The sequence below is a fragment of the Raphanus sativus genome, chromosome 2, assembly GCF_000801105.2.
Source record: "Raphanus sativus cultivar WK10039 chromosome 2, ASM80110v3, whole genome shotgun sequence".
In the NCBI taxonomy this organism is placed as follows: domain Eukaryota; kingdom Viridiplantae; phylum Streptophyta; class Magnoliopsida; order Brassicales; family Brassicaceae; genus Raphanus; species Raphanus sativus.
This window is the reverse complement of record NC_079512.1, coordinates 5,952,762-5,975,231: the sequence shown is the minus strand read 5'-3', so window position 1 is coordinate 5,975,231 and position 22,470 is coordinate 5,952,762. Positions and strand designations below refer to the sequence as shown.

Here is a 22,470-nt window from a genome sequence, read left to right as displayed (position 1 = left end):
TAATAAATTATAAGAAAATAAAATAATGTTAAATCACATCAACTAATTTTGTTAATATATTTATAATCCACATGATCATTTGATCTTTTTATTTTTGAAAAATAATTATTTGTAACTTTGAATTAGTTATATTTAACTTAATTAATATTAAATATACATCATGCCTAAAACTAAGGAGCTAACTAACTAATTTATTATTTTTAAACTAATGAATATAATTTAATTAATACGAAATTTAATAATAAATTAATTATATTTTAACTATTAATGTGATAAATAATGATATATATATCTATTAATTTGTATATATACAGCTATATATTAATCCAAATGAAAAAAAAAACAATTTCTTCAAAACCCTCACTAAATATATAAAATATAATTCATATATTTAGAGTATTAAAATTAGATATATATATACATTTGTGTGATAAAAATAGTAATAGTTTGATACTATTAATATTTAGTATACGATGAAACATGTTGTTATTTATATTTTTACGAACATAGCATGCAATATATTTATCAAATATTAACTAATTCAACAAATATATTAACACAATTATATTATAAAACACTACAGAAAAACATAAATTGATGCAAGAGAGTATATGTCAATAGTTTAATTAGTTGTAAAATATAATTATATATATATATATAAGAGAAATATAAATAAAATTAATATATAATACAAATATAAATCAAAATTAATGCGATTAATGAAATTAAATTTTAAATTTAACATAAGTCATAAACAAAACATCAAAAAAATCTAATAACATGTGACTAACAAAAGTAAATTTACTAAATAAATAAAAATTATATTTACAAACATAAATCAGTAAATTGTAATAGACGTATATAAATGGTTGATGCTCAAATATATTTCATTTTTAATATGCATCCTCTCAAATATTGATCCATTACGTTTACAACAAGATGAAAATTTAGTTTGACTAAAAATAGTATTAAAATTGGAACATCACTTTTATTATATATCCATCATTCATCTAAACATTCATGAATATATATTAGAATACTTTAACTATAATAATTTAAGTCAAACCGGATTGCATATTGGGTCATCTATTAGTTCAACCGATAGCCAGATCCTGGGTATTAGCTGTTATTATGAGTTTTATAGGAACTTTAAATATTTTTTAATTAAAAACTAAATCGGATTATATATGAGACCACAAAATTTGTCGATTTAACAGCGGGTCGGGACAGATTTCAAAGTACTCAATATAATGTTTCATTTATAACATCCAAATGTAGATACAATAAAAAAGTATAAATTTATATCAAATAAATTTAGATTGTTTCGAAAAATTATCTCGCGGTTTGAAACCGCGGGTCAAAATCTAGTTATTCCATTAATTCAAGATTTAGTTTACAAAAAAAAAATTACAAGTAAAGAAAATATTTATTCCATCAATTTCTTTCTCATGTTCACAGTTTCCAGCGGAAGAGGATTCTTGTTTGCCTCTTCTCTTCGTTGCCGTCTGCAATGTTCTCCTTTATTAAAACCCTAAACCCATCTCCAAAAACCCCTCCTTTGAGTCTACTCGGAGACAAAGACGATACCTTTGATCTCTGAATGTTGAGAAAAACTCTAACTTTACTCCCACGAACAAGAAGACCCTTCTCCTCTTCTTCTTCTTCGCCTAAACCCCTAACCCATCTCCAAAGATCCTCCTTTGAATCCCTCGACACCGATCAAGCATGGAAGCTCTTCCGCTCCTTCGCCGCCTCTTCCTCTCTCCCCGACAAGCCTCTCCTCAACTCCCTCATCACCCACTTATCCTCCTCCCTCCACCTCGACAACACCACCACTCCCCCCCTCAGACACAGACTCAAACGCGCATTCGTCTCCGCCGCTTACGTCATCGAGAAAGACCCAACCCTTCTCGAATCCGACACTCTCCTCACTCTCTTCCAATCCATGAAACTCGCCAAAGCCGCCTCCCCCGCCTTGGCGTTAATCAAGTGTATGTTCAAAAACAGATTCTTCGTTCCGTTCCATCTCTGGGGGAGTTTAATCATCGACACGTGCCGCGAAACCGGCACTTTAGTTCCCTTTCTCAAACTCTTTAACGAGAGCTGCAGAGTCGCAGTGGACGAGAAGCTTGATTACATGAAACCTAATCTGGAAGCTTGTAACGCTGCTCTCGAAGCGTGTTGTCTGCATCTAGAGTCTCTACCCGATGCCGAGAGTGTGATTGAGTTGATGTCTGTGATCGGTGTGAAGCCTGACGAGTCCACCTTCGGGTTTCTCGGCTATTTATACGCGATAAAGGGACTTAAAGAGAAGATAAAGGAGATTGAGAGTTTGATGGATGGTAATAAGAGAGTTCTTTACTCTAATTTGATAAGCGGTTATGTTAAGATTGGTGATTTAGATAGTGTTTCCGATGTTATACTACAAAGTCTTTGTAGTTTCAGTGAAGAAACGTATTGTGAGATTGTGAAAGGGTTTATAGAGAGTAAGAAGGTGAAGAGTTTAGCTACACTGATAATAGAAGCACACAAGCTGGAGGAGTCTCTGTGTACTACTGAGTCAGACAAGTCAGTTGGGTTTGGTATCGTTAACGCTTGTGTTGATCTTGGGTTTTCGGGTAAGAGTATACTCGATGAGATGGATGCTCAGGGAGGATGTGGTGGGATCGGTGTTTATGTACCTATCTTGAAGGCTTACTGCAAAGAGAACAGAACATCTGAAGCTACTCAGCTTGTTACAGAGATCAGCAGCTCCGGAGTTGTTCAGCTAGATGTGGAGACTTACGAAGCTTTGATCGAAGCTTCCATGACAAAACAGGACTTTGTGTCTGCGCTTGCGTTGTTTAGGGACATGAGAGAGATGACGAGAGTGAGTGATTTGAAAGGGAGCTACTTGACAATCATGACGGGACTTCTCGAGAGTCAGAGACCAGAGTTGATGGCAAAGTTTGTGGAGGAGGTTCTTGAAGATACGAGAGTGGAAGTGAAGTCACACGATTGGAACTCGATTATTCACGCCTTTTGTAAGTCCAAGCGAGTGGAAGATGCAAAGAGGACGTTTAGGAGGATGGTGTTTCTTCGGTACGAGCCGAACCAACAGACGTACTTGTCGTTGATCGGTGGATACGTGAGCTGCGGAAGGTACTTTGAGGTTGTGGTGTTGTGGAAAGAGTTCAAAGAGGAGGGGAGAACGAAGTTGGACCATGGTCTCGCGGATGCGTTCTTGAATGCGTTGGTTAAGGGAGGGTTCTTTGGGACAGCGATGCAGGTGGTGGAGAAGTGTAGGGAGATGAAGATATTCGTGGATAAGTGGAGGTACAAGGCGGTGTTCATGGAGGCTCTGAAGAAGGTTAGGTTGCCGAAGTTGAGGAAGAGGAAGATGAAGAAGATTGAGTTTCTTGATGCCTTTAAGAACTGGGTTGGGATCACCACATGAATATTGTTTTAACTTTGTACCTTCTCTGTTCTTTTATACCAAATTACACTAATAGTATGCCCCTGAAAAGATGATATAATAAGAAGATTCTTTTACATTTTCTAATAGTGGCTCGTCGTAGAGCTCAGTCGATAGATTCATGTGAATGATCATCAACAGAATCACAATCCTCACTACGTATTATTTTTCTTATGTGACATTTCTGATAACTTGCTTGAAAGCAGGTTGGATCTCAGGTGGACTATCATAAAATGTTCGGCTGAGGTCTCCTATTGTTATAGTTGTTTGCTAATATTAAATAATAATATTATTATATTATCAAAAATCAGAGTGGCGCAGCGGAAGCGTGGTGGGCCCATAACCCACAGGTCCCAGGATCGAAACCTGGCTCTGATAAATCTTTTTTTCTGGATTTTCTGTTTGGAAAGCCCACCATCATCAAGCCCATATTAGTATTTTTTTTTTTGATCAAGCCCATATTAGTATTGTATCCATTCTGTCCAGCTCTAGGGCATTTCGTCTCCAACGATTAAATAAAGACCCGTAGCCTTTTTAGTACCTTTTTATTTTTCAACTCACTAATAGCTCGGTTTATGATTTAACTATAAAAAAATGTATCGTTATGATCCATAAAATAGATGTTTCATTCATGGTTGAAGATAGGCACAAATTTAATTTTCAACTATAAAGTGAAAGTCTATGTTTGTAATACAAACATGGGCGGCATATCCGCATATGTTACCGTTCCATTAAAAACAAAACATTGTTATACAGATCACAAGCGATCACGTGCATCACATGATGGCCTTTTATCCTGAATCCGATTGGTTGAAATCCCGTCTCGTCACGTGAAACCCACGTGTCGTCACACCTTACCCGGTTAATTATCCCAGCTTAAACCGGGTATTAACATCGCTTTGTCGAAACGTACGGCCATAAACACTTTTTGAGGTGAGCTCACGAGTCTCCAGTCACGCGCCACCACCACTGTCGTAATTCTCCGGCGAAGATGAGAACCGGAAAAGGAAACCAAGAGGAGGAAGATTACGGAGGAGGAGAAGAGGACTTGGGATCGAAACGGGAAGGTCCTTCTTCCGCGAGCAGAGGTTATCCTCCGATCCAATTTTATGTGGGATTTTCATTTCGATTTTTGGGTTGAATTGGAGCTATTTCGATTCGAATCGAGATGGGTTTGTCTTGGAATAGCTTGGGTTTGAATCCGATTCCTCTGATTCGGTGTTTTGATTTTGAAGCAGATGCGAAGGAGAGTGATAAGGCTAGTGCGATACGGTCTAAGCACTCGGTGACGGAGCAGCGGAGAAGAAGCAAAATCAATGAAAGGTATGTTTGAATACAAACACAGTTTCAAAGTTTCGAACTTTAGAGTTTGCTACTGCTCATCTTGTGAACTTTTGAGATGATACAGGAGTGAATTAGAAAATTGCTCTGTTTCAGTGTTGTGGTGTTGATCAAGATTTAGTATATCACTCCATGTTTCTATATTTGCCTATCTTGTGAAGTGCTGAATGTATAAATCTCTTTTGTCAGATTTCAGGTATTGAGAGAGCTGATTCCCAACAGTGAACAGAAACGAGATACTGCGTCTTTTCTTTTAGAGGTACTTACTTCATGTGTTATGTTTTTATGCGAGGTTAATCCTGAGCTTAGACCATGTTACCCTAATACAGATGTTCAATTCTAGGTGATAGATTATGTCCAGTATTTACAAGAGAAGGTGCAAAAGTATGAAGGATCATATCCTGGATGGAGTCAGGAACCAACTAAGTTGACACCTTGGGTACAACTCCCTTTCTCATACTTAGTACTACCCTGACTGTTTTCCATTCTCCTTGATTTTGAATACAATTTTGCAGCTTAGTGTCTTTGTAAAAACTTCTAGCTTAATTTTTATGTTATCTTGATTGGAGCAGAGGAACAATCACTGGCGAGTTCAGAGTTTAGCAAACCATCCAGTAGCTGTAGTAAACAATGGATCTGTTCCGGTGATACCATTTCATGGAAAGTTTGAAGAGAACGCTATTATTGCCTCTGCACATGCACCTGTTGCAGAACTGCAAAACCCTGTTGAATCTGTTAAAGAAAGAGCTTTAGCCTCCAGTCAACCTGAGTTAGATGACAAGAGATTACCAGTCCATCCATTGGTACAGGGTGAACAATCTAATAATAATAATGAATGTCCTGCAGCAGGTCATGGGCTAGGCCTAAGTGACGACCTGGTTATTGAAGGTGGAACCATTAGCATCTCTACTGTCTACTCGCATGAGTGAGTCAAACCCTTGATTTTTTCTTACCTAGGTGTGTGTGTGTGTGTGTGTTGTCCTCTTATTAATAATGTGTACGTTGCTTCTGAAATTAACAGGCTATTAAGCTCATTAACACAAGCACTCCAGAACGCAGGCATTGATCTGTCCCATGCTAAGCTTTCTGTGCAGATCGATCTTGGGAAGCGAGCCAATCCATCGAATAAGGTTCTCAATTTTGGAAAATGCTTCATGTTCAGTGTGAGAGAGGAACTATATATATCATGATCTTGATACATTTTGTGCAAGTGCAGAATCCATTATCATCTCATATTGATGAAGGCGCTACACGTTCAAGGAATCCAAGCGTTGAGGAAGACTCTGAACATTCTCATAAGCGGATGAAAACACTGTCACATTTCTCTTAGATGCTCTGGAATATATAATTGTATTGACAGATATTTTCTTTTGTGTAAATTTGTTCGGCTTCTAGGTTAGTAGAATCTAGTGGTTTTGAGTTTGTAACATCTTCTGCATTATTCATTTACAATGTTACTGCTATAAAGACAAACATAATTTCAGGAAAAAGATTGGATATTCATCTATTTATCCAAAGTTGCAAGTTTTTCTTACAACGACAAGCCACAAAAAAGTATGGTCTTTATAAAATGCGAATCAAATGAATAAAATGCGTCTTCTTTTGCATATTCGCTAAAGCAAAAGCTATACACTGATGAAGAGACAAAGATCATATACCATCATCGTTAACTTCCCCTCATGTGGGTTGTACAAAACTATAATATATATATATTTCTAGTTTGCTGCAGTTGTCTCTTTCTTTTTCTCTTCATCAACATCCTGCAAAACACATGAAAGCAGATTACAATCCAAGATGTTCCTTCTACTAGTTAGTATCTTTTGCAAGAAATGCTTACGGAGTTGCCAATCTTGTCAAAATCATCATCATCTAGGCTTCCTTCACCATCACCATCATCTGCAAGGTTATCACGGTACACAAATAAAATCAATATTTATGACCAAAATTAAAACTTGGGAAGCAACAAGTTTCAATGTCTTACCAGGAGCTTCGTCGCTGTCTTCTAGATCTCCCAAGAGGAATGTATCGAGATCCTGCTCAGAGGATGCAGTAGATGTTCTATTCTTTGTCACATTCTTTTCAGCTGTTTCTGTCCCTCCAGCTCCTGGTGTCTTCTTAGCTTCTTCATCTTTACTCTCTGCTTTGTTCCTAAGTTCCTCCATGTACTTCCTCTCATACCTGAACCCCCCCCCAAAAAAAAGAAGTTTCAGTTCACTTATCAAATGTCTTAATTGCTCATTCCTATGAATATACAGGTCATAAGCTACTTTACCATGATTCTAAATCTCAGCCTTTATTATTCTACTATTGTTGCCTACACTATTTAAAACGGTGCTCAGTCTTATGAATATTCAGGTCAAAAGCTAGCTTTACTACCTCCTATGCGCTTAACACGATTCTCAATCTCAGCCTTCAATCTTTAATATTCTACTAAAGTTGCCTACTCTTTTAAAAAACGAATCTTTACTTAAGCGCCTACACTTTTTACAAGAGATGTGTGGAGAGAGGCTTACGGTGCAACATGAGTGCTGACTAAGGTGAAGTATATCCTCCAGAATCTCCTCTCTTTCATAACTCTTGGGCATAACTCATACCTCAGCTTCGAAATTTGCTGCAAACAACATAAACACAAAACGCAAACATCAAACACAAAGTCTACATCTTGAACATGCAAAACAAGAGAGATGAGTAGTAGTATATACCTTGACAGAGCCAAGAACAAGAGTAGCATGTCTCTCCTGCCACTCCGATAGATCCTTCCTTACATTCGACTCAGTCGTTCCCAATTCAGAAACTTCCGACGATTCATCTATAACACATTCACCATAACACATTCACCAAAACACATTCATCTATAACACATTCACCAAAACACATTCACCATAACACATTCACCAAAACACATTCACCAAAACACATTCATCATAACACATTCACCAAAACACATTCACCAAAACACATTCATCATAACACATTCATCATAACACATTCATCATAACACATCCATCACCATACACATTCACCATAACACATTCATCACCATACACATTAAACATAACACATTCATCATAACACATTCATCATAACACATCCATCACCATACACATTCACCATAACACATTCATCACCATACACATTAAACATAACACATTCATCAATGCAACCATACCTTGTTCAGGGAAAGCCTTGAACGTATCAGAGGTCAATCCCTTAACAAACTCTCTGAGATCATCCGTGATCCCAAAGCTCAACAACTCCTCCTCCGAGACAACAGATCCAGATCCCGATCCGGACCCAAACGCCGCGAGCTGAGGCGGAATGATATCAGCAATGGACTTCATGTTCTGGATCTGATCCGCCTGCTTCATCGCGACGACCTTGAGCTGATCCGCCTTCGTGGACACCTCGGCGGCGAACTCCTTGGACTTCTTCGCCGTCTCGGAGACGAAATCGGAGACGTTGATCTGCTCGGCCTTCTTGGAGGCTTCGATCGCGAACTCCTTGGATTTCTTGGCCGTCTCGGAGACGAGGTTGACGAAGGTGGTGGAGGATGATTGTAAGGTTATGGTTTGAGACTTCTTCGCTGCTTCCTCCGCGAATGATTTCGCCCTCTTCCATAGATCCTCCATTTTTTTCTCGGCGTAGATTTTTTTTTTTTTTTTTTTTGGCGATCTGTTGTTTTAATTAAGCGTCAGTGACGATGTTAAAGAGAACGTTCCGCCAAATACGGCGAGAGACCCTCTGGATCATCCAGAGACTTTTGCTTTGAGAACACTTTATAAAACGGTTTAATTGACTTGTTTGACTGAATGATACTCTTCCTTTTGGATTAGATGTCTTGTTCTTCACACAAATTTTAAAAGTTAAATGTTTTATTTTATCTTTAATTTACTATTAAAATATTTATTATTTAATAAATTTAATTAAATATACAAATTAGAATTATAAAATGGCAATTAGTTTGTAACAAACTTTTTAAACCCAAAAATGTTAAATAATGGTTTCATCACAAAGAATATAGAGGATTAAACAGTTGGAAGTTACAGTAGAACCTCGGTAAATTGATACTCTATAAATTAATAATCTCGATAAATTAATAAATTTTACCAGTTCCAATTTGGGCCGGTATAAAATATGATATAAACCGATAAAATAAAAAGATAATAATATTTTTAAAACTCCCATGTAAATATATAGTCCCATTAAAATCATAAATTAATAATTTATCTATATATTTTTTATATAGGTACAAATTAAACATTACATTGTTGGTTTTATATTCACAATGAAAATACCTCTATTTTTTTCTTAACATTTTAGTATACTTGATAATATTTAGTAAAACTATATCGAAAACCACATAACAATTATATGAAACATAAAATATACACCATATAATATAATAAAAAATGAAAGTCAAAATTTTCAAATGTAAATAATGTTATATACGGTAAAATAAAATATTTTATTATTTTATAAACAAAATATTTCTATAAATTAATAAAATTTTAAAGTTCCAACATTATTAATTTATAGAGGTTTTACTGTATATCCATTTTTCTCATGCGTGTTTTGGAACGTCAGAGGGATAAAGATTAATGTTTTCCAAAAAGATTTTTTCACTTTTTCCAAATAAATCTGAATTTCATCCTTGGGATAGTTGCTTCATTGGGTTCTTGTCTTGTACAGTTGTACATGTTGTCTACGTACGTACGTTAGGAGTGTTGGGTATAAGAACATCCTGGGAGCGGATTGGGTTAGAGGAAAAGCCCAAGTGTAAGCTGGAAACATTCAAAAATAGCAAGGTTTGCATTGCGTTGAGATTAAAAGAAAAAAAAGTTATGACACCTTATGCCTCTTGAATTTAGCATTTGCGTTACAGCTATGCTACCACTTAGTATTTGTCACATAATGTTGCGCATTTTGGACGAAACGTGGACTTTCGATGCTTTCGCACTCGTGGTGGTGTAATATCATTGAAAAATGAAAAGTTCAACTTTACAGAGTAAAAAGGAAAATCTGATTTCCTGGCAAGAAAAGAGGAAAAAACAAGAGAAACAGTAAGTAATGGATGTAAATAATTGGGATTATCTAAACCATAGCGTCATTAAGTTGTGGAAGCTGCCTTTCAAACCGAGTAACCGACGAGAAGTTATGATGTTGCGAGTGTCCCTGTCGATGAACTCGAAGATGGTGGCAGGCGGGAGGCAGGTGTTGTTGTGGTGGATGTTGTTGCTCTGCCTCCAGATGGATACGCTGCGGCTTGAGTGATGAGCCTTTCGCATTCGTGGTTTCGTGAGAGTATATTCAGAATCGTCTTTGCCACCCAATTCAACATATATTATTTAGATTTAGTGACTTGCCATGCATCAATTTTGTAATTTTGATTTGATGGCCAGATTTCTAATTAAGGGGATTTCATGTGGACAGTGATCTGAAATTTGTATTCAAATACTGCAAGTCTATTGGATAAAAATATGGTACTTATATACGAGAACATTAAAGCATATTATAAATTTATAATACTAATTCAAGCTCATTACATATTATGATGTATCACGATGAATAAAGCATACAATTCAGCTGATTTACCATAAGTGGGTGTAGAGCTGGCTGCTGACTCGAGACATCATAGATATTTAAGTTGAAACCGACCCTAAAAACTACAAAATTCTAGAGTTTTACAATGTTAATATCATTATTTATACTTGAAATGTCACATCCTGACCTATGAAAAAATTAGGTTGGTTGAACGACTAGTCCAGTTTTATTTTTACGTTTGGTTTAGGTTTATCAAGGTTGTGCCATAAGCGTCCGTTTAACTTTAAGTTTAACATATAGTATTGCGAATTTTCTACCATTTTTATGACAAAGTTCTACAAATATATATGTTTACCACCACAATATCTTATGATGATCATATTCTCTAAGTTGATTTTTGTGCTACGTACAAACCTCAAATAATCTAAACCAATAAGCAGAATAAATATCTTACAACCAAATTTCAGTGTTTCTACTGTGTTGCTATTTCATTAACTTAATAAGTATCTCCTTGTGATTTTACCAAAAAAAATGTATCTCCTTGTTTATATGATAGCATGAGGATAACAACACAGAAAAAATACGCACACGTATTAGTTGTGGTTAACGACCACAACAACAAAGGGTTTGAGGGGTAATCCCTAACCAGAAACAAAAAGGATTAACGTTACATAAAACAGTATCAGTGTACCAATATTGCTTGTCTGTTCCCGTAACAAAACTCGGCCGAGTACTGTTACCAAGCGAACCCAAAAATAGATTATGATTTTGAGTGAAAATACCATAATAAGAAAGCAGTGTTGGGGACCTTGGGGTACATGGGAATAGAAGAAAAGATAGATGGTGAGAGTGAAAGGTACGAAAGAATATATGGTTACTGCGGTACTGCCTTACTTTAGGGTGTGGTCTAATCTTTGTAAGCTGCCAGAGACCACTCTCTACCCCCCCCCCCCCCCCCCCCACACACGGGACCATTTCAATTTTCTCCGCCAAACTATATTTGACTCTTTCGTATATTGATAACATCGTGTTAATTCGTGTAAACGTATATTATAGTTTCTATAATTAGCCTACATCTGTAATAATATGAAATAAATTTGAAATAGAGTTTAAAGATGTATACAGTGGGTGATAGGTGGACCGTTCTTGATAGGTTTTTGGTGGATGTCAGATTGTGAAGGGAGCCAAGTTGCCCATCCCTTTGGAGATTTATCCAAATCTTTTCTGATTGCTACATTTTTGGTATGTATGCTTCAATTTTAGCAGTCTTTTACTTTGTCGTTCCTATCTTATACGTTTTCATGCCATTTTTTGTCTGACTATTTATTTATATGTTGCCAAACTTGACAAATTAAATTACATCTTTGGTATAAAACACATTTAAATCTAGTTCAATTTTCAAAATATACATGTGATGTTTCATTTGTTTGTTGTGGCGGATTATCTTTATGTAACTTTGTGGAAATATAATTACATTTTTTTGCTAAAATATACTCCATCCGTTTCAATTTATTTGTCGTTCTAGACTTTAGCACAAGATTAATAAAACATTTAATTTTGTATATTTACTAGATAAAAACATCATTACCAATACACCTAATTAGATTTCAACCAATAGAAAAATAAATTAGATTAAAAAGTCAATAAATTTTGCATTGAAATCATAAAACGACACTTATTTTGAAACGAAAATTTTGCTCCAAAACGACATATAATTCGAAACGGAGAGAGTAGTTGATATAGTTACATTTTCATCTAAAAGATTCAATCAAAACTGGCTCTGGACATGAATATATAATATATATTCTTGCCTCATATATTTGTTTTTGATTTTTGGAAGAAAAAAAAAACTCTTAAATCAGATTTGAACCTGAGACATTTTAAATGAGATATACACATACTTAAAAAAAAATAGTTGAGTTGCTAACTTTTTTATGATAATAATTCTCTAAGATCAAACATTTGCCGGTCCTAAACATATATCTGACCAGCTTCTAAGCAAGACCCTCTCTGGCAACCAACAAGTTAGGCCATGGACAAAGTCCCGATAAAGGTGTGTTGTTTTCATGAACTGTTTGGTATTAGGCTGGTTGGTTACATTTTGAGAAAAATCAACTACGTCATGAGGTGACTCTTAATAAATAAAGGTTTAAGCATGGACAATGATCTCACGTAGTGATCACGTTTATCCATTAAAGCTACGTACATGTCAAAGGTGATGAGAAAGGAACATTTCAGAGTTGAATAATACATAAGCCTTCGGTTCATTATACAACACACTGATTACAGGAAACTTTTCAATACAGACAAATATTATTTTACTAACCAGACAAAAAGTTTTAACGGGGAAGATAGTGTGCACGTTAGCAAAAGTCAGATCCTCAAACTTTTACAGCTCCGTCTGACGTGGACCTCTGCTCTGGTTTCGACGTCCCTTCCTTTTCTCCAAGAGACTTCTCTCTCTCCCTTATTTCAGGATTATTTATTATTATTTTAACGAATGTTTTCTTTCTCGATAAATCATTTTCTTTCCTTTTTTCTCTCTTTTCCTTTTCAGCAATCGTGTATTATCCTGCAATTACGATTTTTATATAAAAATATACGTTCAAACGAAGGAGATTTTAAATAGTAACTTGTGGAAGAAAAACAGTTAAAAAGTGCCTGAAGTGTTTAAATTAAATGAAAGACACGTGACACGTGCGTGACTGCCACTCTGTCTCCACATGACAATCTGACTCACGAGTCTGCCTCACGTCGCGTGCAACTTCGCTTTAATTTTTTTTTTCTAACAACATGCAACTTCGCTTTAATTATTCCGCTAGTTCCCACTTTATACAAAGAAAACATAAACTAATTTTAAAAAATAATAAACCAGAAATAACTCGAACAAATATCAAGTATATGCCGCAAATCATGGAAGCTTATAATTACATTTCTTAAGTTACTTTTTATTTAAGTTCATTTTTAAAATTATAGTTATTTTGCAGTTATATTTAAATTTCTATATGAACAGGAATTCTAAATAAAATCACAAATTTTTGTTTAAAATTTATGTATATTTATTAAATCAAACACACTAACAACCTTTTTGTTTTAAACAATTGGGTGTTTAACAAATCATTAGTTTCTTAGCTACTGCAATTTGAGAAAGCTTGATCTAGTAAGAACCTATGTTAGTTAGTTAGTAAAGAAGCTATTTGATGTAGCTTAGGTAAAGGAAAGAGAGGGGTGGCGTGTCTCTATGTAGTTGACCGTTGACTCAGATTATTTAATAGCTTAATTGCTTAAGCAGATTATTGTGTAACGGAAGACAGTTATTTAGTAGTTAATCACAGGTTAAATTTAATTACAAATTAGTGTATTTGAGTTAAAACTAACTGATACTGAACCAAGAATCCGGTGGATCCCGTAGGCTTAAAAGGCTATGATCTGATATGACCCAGCCTTAGGGTTGGGGACCATACTAGATAACTCATATATGCCGGTTTTGATTAATTAATGTATATGTTATAACGAATATGATAACACTTCATGAAAACTGTTGTCGGACACTTTTGAATGTATCACATTCACTACTAAAAATAAATAAAGTGGTAAAGTTTGAAATATTTCTTATATGAAATTATCACATGTTCAATTACATAACAAATCGCTAAGAAAAGTAATCTTAAATAAGAATGCAAAATGAAAATTGCATACACTACCAATTTCTTAGTATATATTTTCATTTTTACTTTTAACCATATTTATTTTTGCTTTTAAAAGAGTAAATAGACACTTATAACTATACAGTTAATCAATATAGACTTAAAATTAAGATTTGAGGTAGAATTTTAGAGGGTATGGTTTAGAATTTTAATAAATATATAAATACTTAAAATAATTTTTTCAATTTTAAAAATAATTTCAAAAATAAAAAAAAATTTAAAAATAGAAAATTGTAAAAAACAAAAAAAAAATATTCAAAAGTTTGAATTTGAAATGCTATAATCCAAAAACTATAAAAAGTTATTTTTTTTACTTTTTTGTTGTTTGTTTAAATAATTATTTATATTTTTATATTTATAAAGTAATGGTATAAATGTGTTTTGCCTCCTTAGTGAAACCTAATACCTAGGTATTTTTGAAAATGTCCATGTATAAAAAGTAAACGTGTAAAGTGAAATTTTCCCAATGCAAAAACCAATTAAACTGTAAATTTTGGTCTAAAAGTTCAACTCCAATAAACATAAATCAAAGACCTAAAATGTTCTAAATTGTTAATATAAAAAAATATTTCTATTTAACATTTACACCTAAAATATATTTACCCTCATCTTTTCTAAATTTTTTATCGCCACTTTATTTTATAGTTTTTTTAGCAGCACAAAATTGATACTCTAATTATTTGTATTTACAAATATTGGTTGTATAATTTTGATATGTCGCAAAAATATATATATGAGTGAGTGACTATCAGCAAATTGTCCTTTTAAAAATATGTTATGAATAGAGGATTAAACAATTGGAAGTTATAACATAAACTTTACATTTGATCAGTAAATATTAATATTACCAACAAAAAACGACTCTTATTACAGTGTATAAACAAGTATTTTATAGTATTTGCATAATTTGACTACTGCCGTTCCTAAGAGACGCACTTCCATGAATTCGCTTGAAATTATGCTGCATAGGTCAGTTACAAAAAAAAAAAAAAAAAATTATGCTGCATAGGTCGGCCACAAGTGTTTTTGCTCCTTCATTCCGTGAGATAAACCCTTTTTGCTGCCCCTTATGATAAACCAAAAAATATATTTACCCTCCAAAAAAAAACATGTTGCGTTTCTTCTACCGTTAAAATAATATCGGGAAACTGCATGCCTTCATAAAAACTACTAATCTAAATGGCGAGTTGCGAGTGGGTCAATGCACAAAAAAAATCCAAGTTGGTGACTAAGTAATGACTAGTCCATCTACGTGTGTAGCTATATAGAGCCCCGCGCTTGAATCTCGACAAGACAAAACCACGAATTTATAATGAACATGGTCACCTTCACATCACTTCGATTCGGACAAACGTAGTTTTTATATATCTTTATGTACATTATAAAAGTATATTCATATATGTTGCCCAAAAAAAAAAGTATATTCATATAAATCTCATCCTTGTTATAGCTAAACCCTTGTCTGCTATCGTCGAAAGCAACCTTTTGGACCAACGACCTCGAACACACACACAAACATGGTTTATAGATAGTACTTTATACAGTGTATAATACAGTTGCTACAGTATATCACTATTTCATCTCTCCGTTAATCCATTTCCTAGCAATAAAAGCCAATCATAGTAGAATTATTGCATTAACCATGTGTTGTACTGAATTGCGACAATGCCGGCACATATATCTGTCATTTACACAGTAAAGGTATTAAAGGACTCGATCAAATTCTGAAGATAGATACACCAATAATTTAGTGTCTTGATTGACTCGATGTATATGAGAATTGTACTGTTCAAAAAATAGTAGTAGAAATAGTATACAAATTAAGATTTTTGTAATGACAAGAGATTATGGATCCATAAACCTGCTCATTCTTTAAATGTCGATCTTACACCATGTAAGTGTGTAACAAAATTGAATTGGCAATTTCCAAATTCTTATTAAACAATTCAGACGTTTTAATGTTTATATCATTTTTTGGTAAAAATGTTAAACTTAATTACCAATTTTCAATTTTTTTACTGAAGGACATAGAAAAATAGAAACAGAGAAATGAAAAGAAGCTAAACATACTTTAGCTAAACTAAGCTGGAACTGATATAACGAACACAAATCAACTAACTAGGAGAACATCAGATTCGGTACAAAAATGCTTGCCACAAAAGAGAGAATACTTTAGCTAAACTAAGCTGGAACTGATATAACGAACACAAATCAACTAACTAGGAGAACATCAGATTCGGTACAAAAATGCTTGCCACAAAAGAGAGAACCCAAATTTACTACGAGAACATACATTCGATAAGAATTGGCTTACCCGATTGACATGTCTAAATAATTAGACTCACCAAGAACATATTGCCAAATACCTCTTAATCTGCATCCACATGGACATAAAGCAAGATTCGAGACCAAGTACACCTGCATATGTCGTTTGTAATTGATAGAAAATTTAACTTACTTGATAGTTACGATTCACGTATTGTTGGTCTAACGATTTATATTTGCCTAAGCCAATTTAGAATTATGCTATTTAATAAAATTTTATCTATAATTACAATAAATAAAAGCTAATGATATAAAATCATTTTAACATATATAAAATAACTTAAATTTGTATTAAACAATATAATCTTTATAATATATGTAAATTTAGTGTTTAAAAATAATTTTATTTTTTTTTCCTGAAAAATCATTCATTGAATTTATGCAGTCATATATTTCATTCATAATTATATAAATTGATAACAAATTCAGCTATTTTAAAAATTTATAGCATGTCATCTAACTTGATAGGCCTTTTAAAAATTTTATGGTATGAATTTCTAAAAGTTTTAAGTCTATAAATAAATATTAATCAATTATGTCTGAATGCATACCATATTTTATCTTTTTGATACTCCCTCCGTTTCAGATTAAATGTCGTTCTAGGAGAAATTTTTCGTTTCAAAATAAGTGTCATTTTGGAATTTCAATGCAAAATTTATTAATAAGATTCCCCAGTTAATTTTTCTATTGGTTGAAATGTGGTTAGGTGTATAGGTAATTGTATTTTTATCTTGGAAATGTATAAAATCAGATGTTTTATTAATATGTGTGGATAAGTCTAAAACGACAAATAAACTGAAACGGAGGGAGTATTTAAACATAATTCTTTCAAAATATCATAACTAAAATATACATCAAAAATTATTTTAACTAAAAACCTTATGAATTTTATTTATCTATAACCATAATAAATAATATAGCTAAAATATGCCTTTTAAAATCAGATGCTTTAATCGATGGTCTTGGTAGCTTATCTTTGAGTCGGGCTTGCCAACGAGAGCTTGATGCAATGCTAAAAGAAAAAATCAAAATTTTTGTCGACTGATTCTTTTAATAAATAGTACTGTTTTTTTTTTTCCCAGGACATGAGTGAAATCAATCTTTAACATGTTACCTAACGTGATCTTTATTTACCTCATACATGTTAAACCATAGAGTATTTGTAAGATAATAATAAACATTTTAATGTTTTCTCATGCAACACTTTTCTAAAAATATCTCCTTAATATTATTTGAAAAGTGTTATTAGTTGTTTACAGCTTCATATTAATTTTTTCATATTAGTTTCAGTCTTCTAATATTCAAGAAGGCTCTTAGTAATTTACGGAAAATAAAATTAAATGAAACGGCTGGTGTAGATAAGTGCTAACATTCTAGTAATCTATTTATATATAATTCACTTGACTCTCTCCATATTGTGCCACATCAGATTCCAGCCTGGAAACAGGAGCCTTCTTTGCTTGACACGTCAGATTCATTTAATTGCTCATGTTGGGCTTCGTCATTTAATTCATCGATTCATTTAATTACACACAAATACTCTTACTGGGCTCACGTTGGGCTTCGTCACGTTGTCTGGCCCTAAGTTGTTTTATAGTAATTAAGAAAAACGAAACCTAAAAAGAAGTCTTCGGTATCTACCATGAATGTCTTCGGTTTCATCGATGTTGGTCTTCGGTTTCATCGATGCGGCGGTGTAGCTGTGGCGATGGCGTTTGAGATTCGTAACGGCGGCGTCGTGTAACTTCCACTTTAACCCTTTGTCTTTAATGGTGATTACGACCTCTCCAGATGAATCTTCCAGTCGTCGAATCGGGTATAAATATACACAAGCTTCCTCTATTTTGGTCGCGTTTTCTATATCTCTCTGCTCTTCCTCTCTAAATCGTATATCTCACGTGTTTTTGCCCTCTCGCTATGGCTAACTGTAATCTGTTTTTCTCTGACCTTAAGTCCGGTCGATGCTCAAAGGTTGTCGAAGCTAGGCTCCTGAGGTTCTGGGAAGCTCGGAACATCAAGCGTGGTGGGGAGCTCATGTGGATGGATTTGGTGATGGTGGACGTCAATGTAATTATTCTTTCCTCTATCTTCAAGTATCAATCTGTCCGATATATTCTGTTTGAATGTCCGACCGTTCTTTATTTTATTTCTATTTTCCGATCGCTCTTTATTCATATTATCCATATTGTTTAGGAAGATGAAGCCGAGATTTGTCCGATTTATATTGTTGTGCTACTCTATTGCTGTTGTTTTTCCGATTTACTATGCTCTGTATTATGTTCGACTATATTGTTGTTGTCCGATACATGTCTGATTTTTGTTTTCTGATCGATCTGTTTTTTTTTTCTTGACAATTGTTTTCTGGTCGATCTGTTTTTTTTTTTGTTTTCCTTCTTTTTTTGGTTTTGTTTATTAAGTTGAGGTCGTGTTTTGTCCGATTCATTTTGCTTGGCTATATTGATTCATTTTGCTTGGCTATATTGATTCATTTTGTTTGGCTATATTTTTCGGATCGTTGGTTATGACATATTGATTTTTAATGTTTCTCAGGGTGCCATGATGCAAGCTGTTATTGGTTTTAGCCTTCTTCCCAAGCACCGTGAAAGACTCACGGCTGGAACCGTGTTCTCTGTCTCTGGATTTGATGTCTCCAGATGTGCCCAAAACTTCCGACTCACTGACTCCCCGTTGATGATCCGGTTCAATGAGAACACCTCTTTCGAGGAGTTGGCGGAACCTGTCTCTCCTTTGCCAGAAGAAGCATTCCGGTTCCGTAACCAGTCTGAGATGATTGGCTTAGCCAACAGTAACACTCAGTTGCCAGGTATAGTTCTTATGTTGATATTATGATCGAATGATACAGAAAACACTGAGTCATACATTCTTTACTATCTTATTTTTTTATTTTTGTAGACGTCATTGGTGAACTGGTTAGTGTGAGAAGCACCGTTTCAGACCCTCCGGAGGAGAAGAACCGGGTTATGGTGACTGTGAAGCTGGAGAGGTAACTGACATTATGTTTTGCTATATATTGTGGCTTGGGTATTCTACTCACGATCTATTTTTGGTATGTGCAGTGAGGAGACTGTCACTCTAAGTTTGTTTGACTCTCAGGCTGTTGCCTTTCATAGGCAACTAGAGGCTATCCGTGATGACCCGAGGGTTATTGTTGCTACCATCATCAATCCAAAGATGGTTGGAGGTATTGCAATGCCCTTGAAATGTGTGATACCATGTAGCGCGATAGCACTTCTGTACATATATTCTGGTGTTATGTGTAGGTCGTTTGTTTCTGAATGCAACATCAGGAACACACGTGTACTTTGATAAGAATACTATTGCAGGGAGTAACCGATTTTACCAGTAAGTTGGTATTTTATTAAACGTGTGAGTGGTCGTTTGCATATTTAGTTGGCTAATCACTATTGTATGCGTAAGGTTGGTGAGCAGGGACACTGGACTGCAGTCAGTCGCCCCGCTGTTGAGGTCGTATGCGAAGGTAGAGACAATGACCATTGCTGAGCTAAACGGTTTTATCGTTTCTGCTGCCTCTCAGGTGATGTACCTTGGTTTTCGTTTCATCAGATTTAATGGTTCATGCACTCCGCTATGTATTTAATTATTGCCAACGCGATGCAGGAGATTGATTTCCTGTGCACCGGGAGGGTTGATCGTGTTGATCTGGACAAGGGGTGGTGTTATGTGGCTTGCTCTGTATGCAGCAAGAAATTGAAGCAGACTGTCTCCGCTTTTACGTGTGAGAGGTGTAATAACTCCCACGCTGTTGGAACCCTTCGGTAAGTAGCGTTTTCCTGGATACATAACTTCACTATACATTTGACTGTTTTTTTTTTTTTTTTGACATTGCCTCTGCTGCATTCGTATAGCTATCGTGTGGAGATGGCAATATCTGATGATACTGCCGAGGGAACATTCGTTTGGTTTGACGGGGTACTGACGAAGCTGCATAGCCTCAGAGCAAGCGAAGCTGCACAGATGCTGGTATAATACATCCCTGTTTACATGCATGACTCTGTTCACACGTTTGATGCGATTCTCAACTCTGTTTTGTTTTTGGTAACCAGGCTGCAGACGGGGTGAACCCTGAGGAGACGATGATACCACAGTTTATTGCAGAAATGGAGGGAAGGACCTACACTTTCCAGGTGAGAGTCAACGCGTACAACTTCACCCAGCATCATAAGACATTCACGATAACGCATGTTGCTAAGGATCATGGTCGGTTGCCAGTCGATGAATTGGAAAACAATGTGAGTATTCCGTGTGTTGTGAAAACAAGGGTGCAAATGTTTGTGGACTATATTGCTTATCAAAAGTGATTTTTGTTTGTTTTTCCATTTTTAGTTATTTTACTTTGCGAACCTTTACAGCCGATCATACACGATCAAATTTATCATGCATAAGATTGTTTAATAGTGCTTCTCCGAGTGATTTTGATTTCTTTTCGTTTTTTTTAAATAATTTATTTAATAGTTTTTTACAGCCAATGATAAAACGTAAAATTATAATGCGTAAGATTGTTTAATACTATAAAAAATTAAAGTTATGAATTTCAGAACATAATAAACATCCCGCCCGAAGGGCGGGTCGACCCTAGTAACAGATATTTCAGAGATAAAAAAGATATCTAGAGATTCAATGACCTCCAATTCTTATCGAGGAGAATATGTCAATTTTGAGATAAATGACGATTGATATATCAAAGTGAGGCATTACTAACTTGGAGATGTCAAGAACGTGGGATAAATAGAGAAAATTAAGATGGTAATTAGAAGGAACACGGTAAGAGAAAGGTAGGTGCGGCCTCAGCAGATCCCTAGACCCGGCTGATGCAGCACGACGCTTTTGCCTAACCATGTGACTTGCATCTAAAACCCAAGCCCTCCATTTAATTCAGCTGGCCGCTGCTTGTTTCCTTTTGGCTTTATTGTCTAAACCCATTCCTCTGGTCACTTTCTAACTCTGGTTACTACTTGCTTACTCCTTTTCAAATGTCTCAAAAGCCATTTAAATTCTTATATTTTACCACCGTCGATTAGTTTTGTTTTCAAGTATTAATGATAAGAGAAAATCGGTTTGTATCTCACGTATTTTATATTGTTGTTATGAAGTAATCTTTGTAGTATTATTATATACATAATAAGGTTTTTAATTAATTATGATAAGCAATCAGTGTATATAGTACACAAAACACATAGTCCAAAGTCTATGAAATAATAGTATTTAATTATTAATCTTTTTAAAAAGAAAAAAATGGAACACAAATGGTGTGTGTAAAATTCACACATAACTAAATTCGATAGTTTCGGTTGTTGAAGAACACGGAAAATGCTGGGGGATTTCAAAACTCATTTACTTATAATATGGTATATGTACCAATAATAGAGTAAGAATATAGATTGATGATATATTAACGGAGCGTTTTATAAAAAATAAAAATAATTCGTGGACAAAAATAAATAAAAGTAATAATTTTGATGGGAATATTGGGAAAGAGATATGGATGGTACGGTCAATAGTACGTAACGAATGTACCCCTTTTTGTAAAAACAAAGAGTACGTTTCCTCCCTGTTTACTCACTGTAAGCGTTATATTTTCACGTTATGAACTTATGATATGCTTTTTATATCTCATCTACCTCTCTCCCACATTTACGTGTAGCAATAACATTGCTTCAGTCTTGAATCTTGATTATAATTAATTCCACTACATCCACAGAATCTTTAGATGAAACTATTGAACGTACGTTGTATATATGTAACACCAGTACGTACGTTTTCTTAACTACACTTGTTTAATTGCATTATTAAATAAATCCTCACCGTTTAACATAGACAAAAGTCGTATCTATCCATATTGATTATGTACTTTCAGGGTATGTTTTAACAAGTTTATAAATTTAGGGCTTATTTGCTTAATAATCAAAATTGATGTTGACATAATTAAGAAACTATCATTTGTGTCTCATATTATCCGGTTATATCCTCTACATGTGCAAGTTGCCAGTACCAAAAGAAGAAAGAGGTGACACGATGGTTTATGAAGTCAACCCATTTTTTTTTTTGCTTAAATTCCTCTCT

At 34.5% G+C, this 22,470-nt stretch overlaps 4 protein-coding genes and 1 non-coding gene across 6 annotated transcripts; 4 read left to right on the top strand and 1 right to left on the bottom strand.

Moving 5' to 3' along the window:
• Positions 1–1,444: 1,444 nt before the first annotated feature.
• On the top strand, positions 1,445–3,533 carry LOC108835972 (pentatricopeptide repeat-containing protein At1g68980, mitochondrial). Its single transcript, XM_018609185.2, has one exon. The coding sequence runs from the start codon at positions 1,601–1,603 to the stop codon at positions 3,434–3,436; it is 1,836 nt and encodes a 611-aa protein (XP_018464687.2). The 5' UTR covers positions 1,445–1,600; the 3' UTR covers positions 3,437–3,533.
• A 227-nt stretch (positions 3,534–3,760) lies between these two features.
• On the top strand, positions 3,761–3,832 carry TRNAM-CAU (transfer RNA methionine (anticodon CAU)). Its single transcript has one exon. It is a non-coding gene; the product is annotated as a tRNA-Met (tRNA).
• A 517-nt stretch (positions 3,833–4,349) lies between these two features.
• On the top strand, positions 4,350–6,285 carry LOC108843400 (transcription factor BIM2). Of its 2 annotated transcripts, none has more exons than XM_018616592.2 (7): positions 4,350–4,542; positions 4,690–4,777; positions 4,985–5,054; positions 5,139–5,234; positions 5,368–5,720; positions 5,817–5,925; positions 6,012–6,285. In XM_018616592.2, the coding sequence occupies exons 1-7, from the start codon at positions 4,446–4,448 to the stop codon at positions 6,123–6,125; spliced, it is 927 nt and encodes a 308-aa protein (XP_018472094.1). In that variant the 5' UTR covers positions 4,350–4,445; the 3' UTR covers positions 6,126–6,285. The 2 variants fall into 2 exon arrangements, with proteins under 2 accessions (XP_018472094.1, XP_018472095.1); XM_018616593.2 differs by having other exon boundaries at positions 4,351–4,542; positions 4,693–4,777.
• A 55-nt stretch (positions 6,286–6,340) lies between these two features.
• LOC108843399 (uncharacterized) lies at positions 6,341–8,494 on the bottom strand. The gene is made up of 6 exons (XM_018616591.2): positions 7,965–8,494; positions 7,498–7,604; positions 7,309–7,406; positions 6,777–6,973; positions 6,633–6,691; positions 6,341–6,555 (listed from the first exon to the last, which is right to left on the bottom strand). Exons 1-6 carry the CDS (start codon positions 8,422–8,424, stop codon positions 6,511–6,513), a joined length of 966 nt encoding a protein of 321 aa, XP_018472093.1. The 5' UTR covers positions 8,425–8,494; the 3' UTR covers positions 6,341–6,510.
• A 9,791-nt stretch (positions 8,495–18,285) lies between these two features.
• LOC108832149 (uncharacterized) lies at positions 18,286–20,708 on the top strand. The gene is made up of 9 exons (XM_018605648.2): positions 18,286–18,435; positions 18,919–19,192; positions 19,282–19,372; positions 19,446–19,570; positions 19,650–19,731; positions 19,819–19,924; positions 20,008–20,165; positions 20,256–20,370; positions 20,454–20,708. The coding sequence occupies exons 1-9, from the start codon at positions 18,286–18,288 to the stop codon at positions 20,706–20,708; spliced, it is 1,356 nt and encodes a 451-aa protein (XP_018461150.2).
• Positions 20,709–22,470: the final 1,762 nt, after the last annotated feature.

Excerpts from the sequence above, each read along its gene's own strand:
- LOC108835972 (XM_018609185.2), top strand. The coding sequence starts at position 1,601 with ATGTTGAGAAAAACTCTAACTTTACTCCCACGAACAAGAAGACCCTTC.
- LOC108843400 (XM_018616592.2), top strand. The coding sequence starts at position 4,446 with ATGAGAACCGGAAAAGGAAACCAAGAGGAGGAAGATTACGGAGGAGGA. Across the intron at positions 4,543-4,689 it reads TCCTTCTTCCGCGAGCAGAG|CAGATGCGAAGGAGAGTGAT; the intron begins GTTATCCTCCGA and ends TTGATTTTGAAG. Across the intron at positions 5,926-6,011 it reads GAGCCAATCCATCGAATAAG|AATCCATTATCATCTCATAT; the intron begins GTTCTCAATTTT and ends GTGCAAGTGCAG.
- LOC108832149 (XM_018605648.2), top strand. The coding sequence starts at position 18,286 with ATGGCTAACTGTAATCTGTTTTTCTCTGACCTTAAGTCCGGTCGATGC. Across the intron at positions 19,571-19,649 it reads CAATCCAAAGATGGTTGGAG|GTCGTTTGTTTCTGAATGCA; the intron begins GTATTGCAATGC and ends TGTTATGTGTAG. Across the intron at positions 20,166-20,255 it reads CACGCTGTTGGAACCCTTCG|CTATCGTGTGGAGATGGCAA; the intron begins GTAAGTAGCGTT and ends GCATTCGTATAG.
- LOC108843399 (XM_018616591.2), bottom strand. The coding sequence starts at position 8,424 with ATGGAGGATCTATGGAAGAGGGCGAAATCATTCGCGGAGGAAGCAGCG. Across the intron at positions 7,605-7,964 it reads CAAGGCTTTCCCTGAACAAG|ATGAATCGTCGGAAGTTTCT; the intron begins GTATGGTTGCAT and ends AATGTGTTATAG. Across the intron at positions 6,556-6,632 it reads TTGACAAGATTGGCAACTCC|GATGTTGATGAAGAGAAAAA; the intron begins GTAAGCATTTCT and ends TGTGTTTTGCAG.